Genomic DNA, 14,201 nt, shown 5'->3' with positions numbered 1-14,201 from the left:
AAATTAATACTGCTGCTACTACTAGTGCTACTCCTCCTCCTCCTCCTCCTCCTCCTCCTCTTCTTCTTCTTCTTCTTCTTCTTCTTCTTCTTCTTCTTCTTCTTCTTCTTCTTCTTCTTCTTCTTCTTCTTCTTCTTCTTCTTCTTCTTCTTCTTCTTCTTCTTCTTCTTCTTCTTCTTCTTCTTCTTCTTCTTCTTCTTCTTCTCTTCTTCTTCTTCTTCTTCTTCTTCTTCTTCTTCTTCTTCTTCTTCTTCTTCTTCTTCTTCTTCTTCTTCTTCTTCTTCTTCTTCTTCTTCTTCTTCTTCTTCTTCTTCTTCTACTACTACTACTACTACTACTACTACTACTACTACTACTATTTCTACTACTACTACTACTACCAGCTTTGCTCATACAGGGACTGCCACGTGTAGGAATGACGGCCTTTTGCAGCTTCCCTCTTTCTAATGTTCTCATGTACACCTGCTGACTACTACTACTACTACTACTGATAATAATGATAATGATAATAATAATAATATCAGTACGTATTAATAATAACAATAAAAATTATTATTATTATTATTATAAGTAGGGGTGAAGAATCAGTACGTGTGTGAGAAAGCGGCGAGAGGCTTTAGTCGGGCTGGGCTGCACAGTACTCCTATTTATGCAGGCGTGAGAGACAGAGTACGCACTACCTGCATACCCCTTGGGGAGAGGCGGGCGCCGCGCCAAGCCTCGGGCCGCGTGACCTACATGTGGCATAAACGTTATGTAATCACTCACTCAGTTGTCCATAGTGACTCGTGTGGCCTATGCATAGTAATACAGGATTCTTTTGTTTATTAGAGTAACTCGATATTTATATAATACATTGCGTTTCGTGTTTTGGTCAGCGTCTGATCGCCAGGTCATTGGTCAGCGATTGTTACCAGATGGAGTCAATAACAGCTTGGTGTGGGCAGCCTCGCTTCTCAGATTATTGCTGGAGTAAGACAAACTGCAAAGTGAGATTCGGGGAGTTCCTGTCACAAATATGGGTCTTGGCTCGGTAACAGTAAAGGGACTAAAATAGTTGAGGTACTTTAGGCGGGGGTGGGGAGTGTCGCGATTCCCGGCGACTCGTTGCCTGGCTGCACGTCCTGTCCCGGCGCCGCCAACCGCTGCCCCTGCCCACTACCTGCTTCTTGCCGGGCAGGAGACGGTGAATACAACGCCGCGCGCTCTTGTTTCCGTGAAGTGGATAAAGTTAACGCAGCGTTTCCGCATTACAACATGCTCACGTTTGTTCTCGTGAGCGCCCTGCTGCTGACTGTTGAGGGTGAGTACGGTGCCGTGAGGGGAAGGTAATTGAGGTGGAAGCAAATGCGATTTATCGGGGATATGAAACACAGGTACAGTGACATCCGTGTTGGTGACTTAAGCACTAGACTAGGATGTAGTACGTACGTGGGTACTGTACATGTACTGGTTACTTCTTCCAACGTATTCTGCATTGTCAATGAAGAGAAGACCGCCAATACACTAGTGATACATCCCAGGGTGACCTCTAGGACAGTACTTACGGTAAAAGGAGACGTGTTTAAGTGTCTAAATTATTACCAGAAGTTGCAGTGGTAACATTAAAGGGAGAACAGACCGATGGGAGAGTTGCGCTCATCTTATTTTTTCCCCGTGGTGTGGATTAATTTGTTATTCTGGCATTGTACTGGGTCAGTGGTGTCAGTAATACCTCACTTCAAGTAACATAATTCCAACCATATTAATTTGTAGCACTTCACTTCTCGCTGATTAGGTAATCCTAATTTATTTTTATGTATTCGCAGTTTTTATTTTTTATTTTTACTGCTTTTTTCAGTACACGCCTCCCCTCTTCCTGCGGCCTCGCTGCACAAGGCTTTCTTCTTCCTCTCATCCCTATTCTGTCCAACTCTATAATAGAAGAGTTAACCAGTACTCTCAATCACTCATACCTTTCACTGGTAAACTCTGGAACTCCCTACCTGCTTCTGTATTTCCATCTTCTTATGACTAGACTTCTTTTAAGAGAGAGAGGCGTCAAGACATTTGGCCCTGGCTTTAGGAAAACTGCGGTTCCAGTGGGCTTTTTTTTTTTTTTTCCTAGGCAGTTCTCTCTCTTGCATGAAAAGAGAGAACAAAAACAAAATTTTATCATTACGAGACGTTGCAGACCATTCTATTTTTTTTTTTTTTTTAATCATTCAATCAATTCTTGCGTTACAAAAAGAAGAGAGGTCATAAGCCGCCAACACTCGCGATAAGTGGCGACAGGATATGGATGGCATGTCGCTAAGTTGACTTGGCTTTGAAACACAAGAGATGAGGCACCGCCAACCAAGGTCATTGGGTGTAAGATAGACTCGTCTGTGCAGCACCGGGGATGGATGAGAATATAAGAACGTAAGAAAATAAGTTGCACAAAGCCAGCAAATTTATAGTGTGGTGGTCCTTGCACAAGACGTATCCCTTTACTATTCTGTATCATCGATCCCTATACAAGATATATACTATAGTGGACGATATAATACTGTACAGTGGTGGGATAAGCAGAGGAAAAATAATAGAAAAGTCACGGAGATGGGCAATGTATCTTGGTGACGGTTCTGGTGCAGGCAGTACAGAGGTTACATACGGCTTGTTAGTCACTTTGCTATTTTCAAGAACATTCTACAACAAGCCTCTCCATTATCGTCACTCAATGTGTGTGTGTGTGTGTGTGTGTGTGTGTGATTCTTTACTCACTCGCTGGTTTATTGTTTTAATATATCTATGTGCTTACTTCTTATAAATTGTAGGTCTATTCCACTTTGCTAATAATAATAATAATAATAATAATAATAATAATAATAATAATAATAATCTTTTACCTATTTCCTCTCTTCCACACACGGTCAACAAGTTTCATGATTGCCTTTAAATTTGCGATTGCAGGAATTAAGTTAATGAAATTTTTCAAGGAATATTCATATGATTATAGCATGTGATTGGAGTTTTTGTAAGTATTTTGAACAGTTTTCGTGTTTGTAGTGATATCTTATCAAAGATTGTGTTACTTGTATTGATCTATAACTTTGGGCCATTTCAAAACCTCTTAGCGTCTTATTCTACCCATGCCCTGTTCTATGAACCATATTTTGAAACACTTCTGTGGACTTTATACTTGAAGTTACACAGAGTTACTTTATGGTTTTAATGACAGATTAACAAGTCTTCTACAATGTTAATACGAGAATATGGGCCTTTTTCTTTTTTTCTCCAACAATTCTTCCATTATGTATCCCCTGCCTTTCATCCACGCCTCCTGCAGGTCAGAGCAATGGAGGGACGCAAGCATCGAGGCCTGCGGCGAGGCCCCCTGGTCCCCGCCTTCTCACCATGGCGGGGCGCTACCATGCTCACCGCGGGGAGTCTGTCACACTACCCTGCGCCGTCAGTAACCTAGGTGAGTGTGATGACGCTGACCTCATGTTGTTTAACTCCGAATCCTATTCAGAAACACCTGCTTTCCTTTCAGCGGCTCTAGATGACGTTACGCAGTTGTTTGAAGGTGTTTTTTTTATGGTACCTACTAGTGACAGATTAACAAGATTTCTGCATTTTTTTAACATGAGAAGCTTTCTTGGGAATCTTGCAAATCGTCTCTGTGGCTTCTGAAAGTAATTGTGGTGAGAGGACAAAACATTTTTGAATGCGGGGTTTGAATGTCTCATTAAAACAGTATTCAAAGGCTACAGACATGGTTAGTCAGGTTAATTATCAAGAGTTTTTCTTGGTAGCGTGTGGAATCATTGTTGATCGAAGCAAGAATTATTATGAAACACTTAAAACCTCTCGAATAACTTCCATTAGAGGCTGTTACTTATTAGTGTTGCATGTAACAAAAAAGGCGACGAAGGATTGAACTCTGAATACGAGCAATGATTTTAATGTGTACTCTCAACAGGGACAGATGAGCTGCTGTTGTGTGTTTCACTGTTTGATCTGCTGCAGTCTCTGACGAGACAGTCAGACGTTACCCTACGGGACGAGCTCAGAGCTCATTATTTCCGATCTTCGGATAGGCCTGAGACCAGGCACACACCACACACCGGGACAACAAGGTCACAATTCCTCGATTTACATCCCGTACCTACTCACTGCTAGGTGAACAGGGGCTACACGTGAAAGGAGACACACCCAAATATCTCCACCCGGCCGGAGAATCGAACCCCGGTCCTCTGGCTTGTGAAGCCAGCGCCCTAACCACTGAGCTACTGGGCGTGTGTGTGTGTGTGTGTGTGTGTGTGTGTGTGTGTATTTACCTAGTTGTATTTACCTAGTTGTAGTTTTACAGGGCCTGGGCTTTACGCTCGTGTGGCCCCGTCTCCATATCTACACTTATCCAATTTTTCTTTAAAACTATGCACACTCGTTGCTGACACCACTTCTTCACTCAAACTGTTCCACGTCTCAACACATCTTTGTGGGAAACTATATTTTTTAACACCTCTCAGACATCTTCCCTTTCTCAGCTTTTTACTATGCGATCTTGTGTGTGTGTGTGTGTGTGTGTGTGTGTGTGTGTGTGTGTGTGTGTGTGTGTGTGTGTGTGTGTGTGTGTGTGTGTGTGTATATATATATATATATATATATATATATATATATATATATATATATATATATATATATATATATTTCTCTCTAGCTTCTTCAGTTTTAGCCATCAATCTAAAAGCTGAAATCCTGTATTTCACTATACATCCTCTATAAATAAATGACTTAAGATATTTAAATGGTTAAATATTCAAATGTTCTCTCTCCCCAGGGCGCAGGTCAGTGTTTTGGCTGAAGGGCGACAGTTTGCAGTCCCGGGAACTGGTGATGCAGATCCACGGCATCAGGCGGCGACCAGTGGCCATGCGTCAGTTCCTGCAGGTGAGTACAGGACCCGCTCTTTGTCCCGTACTCTGAGACACTTCCAGTTTCACACCTCCACTACATTCCAAAGGCTCTAGTTGAAGTACTGTAGGGTTTCTTAATCTTGAATTCTTTACGTCTCTAGTGACAGGTTAGTATGGCTGTGTTATTAAGCAGAAACGCTCTTGAAAACCCGGTTAATATCTCTGTAGCCTTTGAAAATAGTATTGAGATAGCCATGGCGTCTCTCTCTCTCTCTCTCTCTCTCTCTCTCTCTCTCTCTCTCTCTCTCTCTCTCTCTCTCTCTCTCTCTCTCTCTCTCTCTCTCTCTCTCTCTCTCTCTCTCTCTCTCGATGTCTCATATCCCACATTTCACTTTAGATCGTTACTTATTTATTTATTTTATCTATTTTACTTATTATTTTATTTTTCACAAACAACCTATATATACGACCACTATTGTACCTTTCTTTGTATTCCCATACAATTCTTGGTCCCTTACAAGATTCATCCCTCAGGACTTGCGATCCGGGAAGCTGTCCACGGAAGGCACCAACCTGATCATCAACAAAGTGAGCGCTAATGACATCGGCACCTACACCTGCACTGTGGCCTGGGCGGGGCAGTCAGTCACCCACGTGCTGGAGGTGACGGGTGAGTGTGGCGCCCGTATACTGAAACTCTTCTTCGCTACACCTCCACTAGTTTCAAAATGCTCTGTTAGTTGAAGCTACGCGGGTCTTTCAGGGTACTATTTACGGTTCTAGTGATAAATTATTTGGATTTTTACATTATTGAAAGGATAAACAGTCTTGAGGATACGGCTAATCATCCATGTGGCCTTTGTAAACAGCTTTTTTTTTTATACATGTGAGAAGAGAAAATTGGCCAAGGGCAACAAAAAATATCAAACAAAAAGGCCCACTGAAATGCCAGTCCCCGAACAGGATCAAGAAAGTTAGCCAAAAGAACAGGATAGATGTCTTGAATCCTCCTTCTTAGATAAGTTTAGGTCATAGGTAGATGGAAATACAGAAGTAGGCAGGGAGTTCCAGAGTTTACCAGAGAAAGGAATGAATGATCGAGAGTATCGGTTAACTCTTGCATTAGAGAGATGGACAAAATAGGAGTGAGAGAAAGATTAAAGTTTTGTGCAGCATAAACAGACTAACATATTCCCTCTCCGTCAGACACCGAGTCAGCGGAGAAGGTGGTGATGGAGTACTTCCCCCCAAGCAAGAACACCACTGTGGCCGAGGGCAGCAGCGTGACCTTCGCCTGCCGCACCCCGGGGGTCGCACAGCCCTCAGTCACTTGGTACCGCGAGGTGAGTCAAGGGAAGTGGAAGCAGGGAAGGGGGTCTGTGTCCTTCAAAATATACTGGATCAGGGTACCAAGATGTAATGGGAGAGAGAGAGAGAGAGAGAGAGAGAGAGAGAGAGAGAGAGAGAGAGAGAGAGAGTACTTTCTACTAATGTACAAATCTTGTTAATATGTCACTAGACATAAAAATACCTTTAAAACCTTGTGTAACTTGAACTACAGTTTTTCTAATATTGTTTATTTATTCATTTATTCATTATGTAGAGGACGGCGCATCAGTGATTCAAAATACGATCTTAACACATAAAAACGTTTGCAACGCTACCACCACCATCACCACCACCAACAAAACAGTAACGCCCGCTTCTCATCTTGACAGGGCGCGGAGAGCGAGGTGCTGCAGATGGGGCCTGTGCTGCAGCTGGAGGAAGCGTGGCGGCAGGACGCGGGGCGCTACATGTGCGCGACGAGCGGAGAAGCGGAGCAGCAGGGCACCACCTTTACTCTTCACGTGCAGTGTGTGTGTGCTGGGAGGGAGGCGGGGCTTGTTACATGTGTTGATGTATACTTAGGGGTAGTTTTCTGAAGCGATGTGTTCTCCCACCACGACTATTTTTCAAGGCCTTTTTTGTTAATCATGTAGAAAACTTGCTATTATGTCCCTTGAATCTTAAACAAAGCTTTTAAAACTTGTCAGAACCTCTAACTAATCATCTCTGTAAATGTTGTAAACAATCGTGGTAAGAGAAAAGAGCCTTTGGGAATACAGATTTGTGTGAAAGTAGTTCTCGTGTATGTTAGAATGAGAGAAGTAGTTTTATTTATTTTATTTATTTATTTATTTTTACTTTATTTATTATTATTATTATTATTTATTTTTTTGAGAAAGTGGTGATGGTGGTGGTAGTGTTTTAGATGTGTATAATGTATGTATCAAGTGACGTACGAAGATTTTTTTTTTTCTTTTTTTTTTTTCTTTCTTTATCCGTATTTTTTCATTATATTTTCTTTCTCTCTCTTCTTTTCTTTGAGATTAATAATGAAGTGATGGGTGATAGGGATGGTAGTGATGGTGGTGGTGGTGGTGGCATTGCAGACGTGTCAGTGAAGGCAGCGGTGGAGAGGATAGAGGTGAGGACTGAGGACCGGCGAGCCAGACTGACCTGCTACGTGGAAGGTTACCCGGAGCCACAGGTGAGAGCATGTCAAGCGTACCAACCACCCACAACACACTATAGTAACAGGCATGAGTGTCAGTAACTTGCCTCAGCTTCCCAACAGCCTCAGAATATATAGTGAGTGGTCCATACTTTGCTTTTCCTTTCATCATACGCTTTGCACATTAGTATACCAGCAATATTAATGTCATCTTGTAATCATTAGTACCGATATGCTCTCTCTCTCTCTCTCTCTCTCTCTCTCTCTCTCTCTCTCTGCATTTTTTGTATATTTTGTATATTAGATCGTATGCATTCACTTACCAAGCTAACTAACATTTCCACCTTTCTTTCATGTAATCAAAACACATATGCTTCTTATTTCAACTCTTTTTTTCATTTTTCTTGCATTTTATTTTCCACCAACGCTCCTGTTACTGTAGTGAAAGCAAACTCTTGATGGTCCACGTGAAAAATATCTCATCCTGCTTTTCTCCGCCTCATTCCCTGCATTTCCTGACCACGTCCTGAACTTACTGTAGACTCCCCTGCAGGTGTCGTGGTATCGCAACTCGGGCCAAATCTCGGAGGGGCCCAGACACAGAATCAGCGCCGCCTCTGGACAGTATCATCTGGAGGTAAGTATCATATTTTGTCCAGGAATTAAAGTGTTGTGGAATGATTAGATTGACGTTATCTCCATAGTTCCCCTAGATGAAATACTGAAGGGCAATAGTTTTGTAAAAGATAAATGAGCTTTGCAAATACAGCTAGTGGTTTTAAGATTCGCAGTGACAATCAAATATTTTGTTTCCATTTTGTTTGTCCTTCGTCAGATTTCTTCACGTATATTTCTCGGCAACTTTAACACGATCAGAAACACGCACATTAGAATAAGAATATCAAATGAAGGGGAGGAACTAAGCATTCAAGGAACATATTCTGAAATGCTTTGCCTCTCATCACGATTACTTATTTCTCAAGGCTTCACAAGAGCGCTTCACCTTTTAACCCTTTCAGTACTGGGACACATTTTTATCTTGAGATTTGTGTACGATTATACCATTTTATTGACATTAGGAAGGGTCTATGGAGGTCAGAAGATCAATGGCTAGAGTCTTCACTATTTCAATCCTACTTATGAACATCTGAAGCTGTATCAAATCACCAAATAGTAAGCAGAATGAATATGGAAACGCGTCGTGGTACGGAAAGGGTTAATAATGTAATAATTATAATAATCTTCAAGTAAATCCTTTTGAACGTAGTGGAGGCTCAGAAAGAAGCGTTTCAGGATATGGTGCAAAATCAGATAGGCAAGTCACGGCCAGATAATAGAGTGGGACTGTAAAACCATTCTAATACGTTCTTGAAGAAGTGCAATGATAACTCCTAATCTCATCAAGTCTACGTGTTCTTCATTGCAACTTTCACATTTCTTCTTACAACTCCACAGTGCGTCACAACAAGGCTTCTTTTCCTTTCATCTAATTCAATAAAGATAGAAAGATAGATATACAGAGATCAGATGGATAGATAGATAATACTTAAATAGACAAATGGTAAGACAGATAGATAGGTAGGTAGATAGATATTGAATTGAGCACAACATTTTGCACCCTTACTATAACCATGAGTTTAACAAACAGGCCAACAGTTTAGTTATCAAATGTTGTAACGCAAAAGACACTCACGCATACAGAGCACTATACATAACTTAAAAAAAAAAAAACCTGCAAACAATGGTGATATCTAGTGCTTCTACATCAATAAGGAACCAACACACAGAGAGACGGTGGCAAAGTATTTATCTAGTTGTACTGTACAGGGTTCGAGCGGGGTTCATAACGTGGATAGGGTGGTGGGCGTGGAAACGAACAGATGTCCACGCGTTGGTTTGATTTCCACCTTGTATCGCCCTGTTACTTTGCCATTTGTCGAGTGGTTTAAAGTTACTTACATGTCACCATGCTACCCAGGTTCTAGGTGATTACACCAAAAATGCGCTTGGATGGTGATATAGGCTTTAATATGGGTACCACTATAAATAAAATTCCCTGCGCCACTAATGGGTGGAAGCTAAACAGTGCTTCCAATACTCTTCAAGTTACCTGCAGCTGCTATAGGCCAGGACATAAAAAAAAAAAAAAAAAAATACAGAGACTGCCACGTGTAGACCTGATAGTTTCTTCCAACTTGCTATATTTTCGAGGTTCCTACTGCTCTCACTGCCTCACTCATCACTGCAGATTTTTTTTTTTTTTTTTTTCTTCTAGAGCAGATCATCCCGGAGGACTTTTTTTTTTCTCTCTCTCTCTCTCTTTCCTCCACATGTAGACTTGATGGATTCTTTGAGCTTCCTCCATTATGTTCTTCCACTCACAGCATTTCAATCATCCCCATTCACATGTGCCACCGCTTCTTCCCACCACCAGATAGAGCAGATCACCCCAGAGAACTTTTTTTTTTTTTTTTTTCACGTGTAGACTTGATGGATTCTTTCAGCTTCCGCTATTATGTTCTTCTACTCACAGCGTCTCAATCATCCACATTAACTCACGTGTGCCTCTACTTTTTCCCGCCACCAGATAGAGCAGATCACCACGGAGGACCTTGGGGAGTACCAGTGTTACGTGCACAATGGGGTGTCGAGGGACCTGGCCACTGTGACCTTGAGTGCCATCCCCGGCCAGGCACGTGTCTTAGAAGCCAAGCAGACCCAGCCCCCGAAGATCTACAATGTGACCTGGACCGTGGAGAGTGTGTTGCCCTTGAGGTTGTATATCCTGGAGTACGGCAAGGTTGGTTCGTGGGTCTGCTTTTGTTTACTTGCTTCTGTTTTATGATATTTGAGTCAAAATTTGGATGTGCCTTTATCTAATCTTATTTTTTACTTGAATGTTTTATACTGGATTGAATCTGTTCACTAATTTGTATTCAACAGTACTGACTACTGAGTAAAGCTTGTGATGTGCGTTTGTATCTCTGTTTGTGTTTATTTACTTGTGTTTTGCAAGATTAGGTCAAATTTGTGATGTGTGATTCTCTACTGTTTTTGTTTGTTTGTGTTTTATAGACCGAGTGAAGATGGTAATGTCCCAGCTTTTTAATGCACTAAAGTATCATACAATATTAATGATAATAATGATGATCATGATACTACTACTACTACTACTACTACTAATAATAATAATAATAATAATAATAATGATAGTGATAATTATAATAATGATGATGATGATGATGATAATAATAGTAATAATAATAATAATGATAATAATAATAATAATAATAATAATAATAATAATAATAATAAAATGATAACAACAGCAACAAGTAGTAGTAAAAGTAGTAGTAGTAGTAGTAGTAGTAGTAGTAATAATAATAATAATAATAATAATAATGATAATAACAACAATAATAGTAATTATGATAGATAGAGAGAGAGAGAGAGAGAGAGAGAGAGAGAGAGAGAGAGAGAGAGAGAGAGAGAGAGAGAGAGAGAGAGAGAGAGAGAGAGAGAGAGAGAGAGAGAGAGAGAGAGACGTAAAAGAAATGTATCACACCTACAGGAAGGCATGCCATCAGATCAGCGGAACCTCACCTACATCGGGGTCACGACACAGCCTCGCGGGATGACCTACGTGGAGAGCGGTCTGTTGACCCTTGACCCCGCCTCCACATATGAGCTGAGGGTACGCGGCGTGACTCAAGACAACCAGCAGGGACCTGACATGACCCAGCCCTTCATTCTTTACACAGGTGGGAAAATGATAAATTGTTTTATGGATAGAATGTCAGGTTAAGTTAAGTTACCTTACGTTAGGGTATGTATATAGCCTAACATAGGTTAAGTTACACTAGGTAGGCTTCGTCTTGTTACGATTAAGTTGGGCTTGTCACGTTTGGTTTACTTGAGTTAGCTATTTTTAACAGGCTGTAGTGAATGTTATTGTAGTTTTCAAGTGTGTTTTCACGACTGTTAATAGTTTAACAAGGAAGAAGTTGTCGTAGAATTTACATATACATCTGTAAATAAATAAAATAAATAAATAATCACGAAAAGATCCTTGAAAAATGTTCGTATTGAGATTTTAGAATATTGATGGTGAGAAAGGCACCTATCTTTAACATTTCTTTAACTTTAACACCCTTTAAGACTTCCACCGTGGCATTGCAGGCGGCGGCACATCAGCGAAGGTTGCCCGGATGTTGCGCACCTCCCTGCCCATCCTGTCCCGCCTACCCGCCCTCGCTCGCAATATCCTCCAGTAACCACAAACGCTAAGTTCAACCAGATGGGCCCTATATTATGATGAGTTTAGTGTTGGTACGCTTATTATAGTTCATTACAGTTTTATGATCTATGGCGCGTATTTGGGATACTGAGTATCTTTCGTTAAACCTAGGAAAAGTATGCATGATTAGTTTCTACAGCATGATTTAATCTTATGAGCGCTCCTTCTGACCCTAGCTGTCTTTTTCTCTCCCTTATTTTAGAGACGTGGCATGTGTTGAGAGTCTTATGATTAAGTTTTCTGGAAATTATGAGTTAATAATTTAAAACTATTACTGCCTTCATATCAATAATACCCCCCCAAATATTTTTAGAGCCAAATTTGGCTTACTAAGGTGAGGAGGAGTGGCAATATTTTTATTAATGCTACACTCAGCTGCCTCGCGAAAAGGAAAAGAACGCCGCGCCTGTGGGTTCTAGATTAAAGCTTTGTGGAGACTGCTGTAGCTGTGAAGATTTCCTTGGAAGCCTATGGGTTTCCCCTAGGAGTGTTGCACTAGAGGGGATCTTTCTTTATCTATATGTATTTTCTTCTTACCTTATACTTACTGATTGTAGTTTTCGGTCTCTCTGTTGTAGTAAAGAAATAAACCTTCCACCTTCGTATTTTGGTATTGTGGTTGCAGGTTGCCTATATGTGCCCTTCTTGCTTAAAAGTACATAAGAAAATAAGAGAAACTGCATGATATCAAGCGATCTACACGCGGCAGTCCCTCTATGAAACGTATCTATAATATCCACCAGTCATCCCTATTTTATAAACTATCTAATCTTTCTAAACTCCCAATGACTTAGTCCAGTCCATTCGTCCATTACTTCCAATCTCTATTATATATATATATATATATATATATATATATATATATATATATATATATATATATATATTTTTTTTTTTTTTTAAAGCGTGAATGGGAGAGTTTTCTTACGTCACCCTGCCTATAATACCGCAAATACCACCCACATTTCGGTTATGAAGGACAATGTAGGCAATCCTAGAGAAGAAAATTAATCATAAAAGAGGAAGCCTGTGTGGGAGCACGGCAGCCAATTCTTCATGAACCACGGTTGGTTATCATTGAGTAAGGTCATTTTGTATCCGTTAAGGCGGGTTCACACGTGCCAATTTGCAACTTATTTATTTATTTATTTCATTGTTATTATAATTTTTTATTTATTTATTTGTTTATTTATTATTATTTTTTTTTGCGTATGTAGAGTTTCCAACTCGTTCCTTCTAGTCGGAAAGTGTCAGACGTTGCGCCTTGAAAATATCGACTAGTTTGCGCCTTGGCGGGAAGTGAGTGTAAACAAACAGCTACCCGCCAAGATGACTTCCTCCAGTGACGAATCTAAGCGGTGGTTGCTCTTCTTTTGGCGTACCGGAAGAGTCAACAGAGAAGAAAAAGCCTGTGGATATGACCCTCCCTGGCTAAGTAGAAGGATAGAAAGGAGTATCTACCACACTTTAGATTAGGCTACATTTCTCATAAGAAAATTGTTAATTTTAAGAAGACTGTACAATTGTGATCAAATTAAATCCTGACAAGTCTTCAATCTTCACCTCCAACAATTCCCTGCATTGAGGGAAACTGTTCTTGTAGAGTGGCAGTGTTCTTTTTCCCTCACCAACGCTAACATCTTCTCTATATCTGGAGACCACACTTTCAAAGCTTACCTCGTGACGTCACGAGGTAAATAAAGTCGCAAATCGACTAGCAAGACCAACATGTTGGTCTTGTTTTGCGACTGCTTTCTACAGTCGCTAGGCACCGATTGTAAGCGGCTGTCACACTGGAGCCTGTGTCCTCCGACAATCGGCTGTCGATCTTCGGTGACAGGATGGCAGCGTAGACTGTACCTATCACACACACACACACACACACGGCCTTCCACCGTCCGATACCGTCGTCCTTCCTTTTGTAAACAGCAACAATAGCCAACGTTTTCTCCAGTGATGGACTGTTTTCAAGTGATGCTGGTGACGCACTGTTTACTTATTCACCTTGTGAGGCAATCAAGAAAGAAAAGGCGGTTGTGGAGGAGAGAGTGGCTGGCACGGCGGGCTCTAGAGCTAAGTGTGGCAAGTAGACTGGTGAAAGAACTTGCTTTAAAGTCGGAAACGTCTACGTACGCAAGAAAACAGGCGCAAATTGGCACGTTTGAACCCATTAGTAACTACCACTTATAATAAAAAAAAAAAAAATAATTACTACCTACCTAGGTATACTACTTGTAAGTAACATTTGCTTGAAGGTGCGGATAGACTGTCGAATTTTCCATACTGACGTTGCACAGTTGCTTCAGATAAAAAATAAATAAATAAATAAAAAAGTAAATGTAAATAAACAAATAAATAAAATAGATACATAAAATTGATGAATTAATTAAAAAATAAAAGTAAATAAATAATAATTATTAAGGGAAAACTATCTCCATTTTATTCCAATTAAAGTTGGTATTGGCAGTGTGTGGTACGATAGCAAGATCACGCCTGAATTTATCAATAAGTGTTCATTGTAGGC

The 14,201-nt window shown here is 40.6% G+C and overlaps 1 protein-coding gene across 2 annotated transcripts; it reads left to right on the top strand.

The window, feature by feature from the left end:
- Window positions 1-1,082: 1,082 nt before the first annotated feature.
- Window positions 1,083-12,280, top strand: LOC123506949 (protein amalgam-like). Of its 2 annotated transcripts, none has more exons than XM_045259389.1 (11): window positions 1,083-1,303; window positions 3,311-3,445; window positions 4,808-4,917; window positions 5,418-5,553; window positions 6,090-6,226; window positions 6,602-6,740; window positions 7,319-7,416; window positions 7,934-8,017; window positions 9,968-10,180; window positions 10,952-11,141; window positions 11,539-12,280. In XM_045259389.1, exons 1-11 carry the CDS (start codon window positions 1,258-1,260, stop codon window positions 11,652-11,654), a joined length of 1,404 nt encoding a protein of 467 aa, XP_045115324.1. In that variant the 5' UTR covers window positions 1,083-1,257; the 3' UTR covers window positions 11,655-12,280. The 2 variants fall into 2 exon arrangements, with proteins under 2 accessions (XP_045115324.1, XP_045115325.1); XM_045259390.1 differs by having other exon boundaries at window positions 1,088-1,303; window positions 11,560-12,280.
- Window positions 12,281-14,201: the final 1,921 nt, after the last annotated feature.

This window comes from Portunus trituberculatus, chromosome 21 (genome assembly GCF_017591435.1).
Source record: "Portunus trituberculatus isolate SZX2019 chromosome 21, ASM1759143v1, whole genome shotgun sequence".
In the NCBI taxonomy this organism is placed as follows: domain Eukaryota; kingdom Metazoa; phylum Arthropoda; class Malacostraca; order Decapoda; family Portunidae; genus Portunus; species Portunus trituberculatus.
This window is presented reverse-complemented; position numbering and strand designations above follow the sequence as displayed.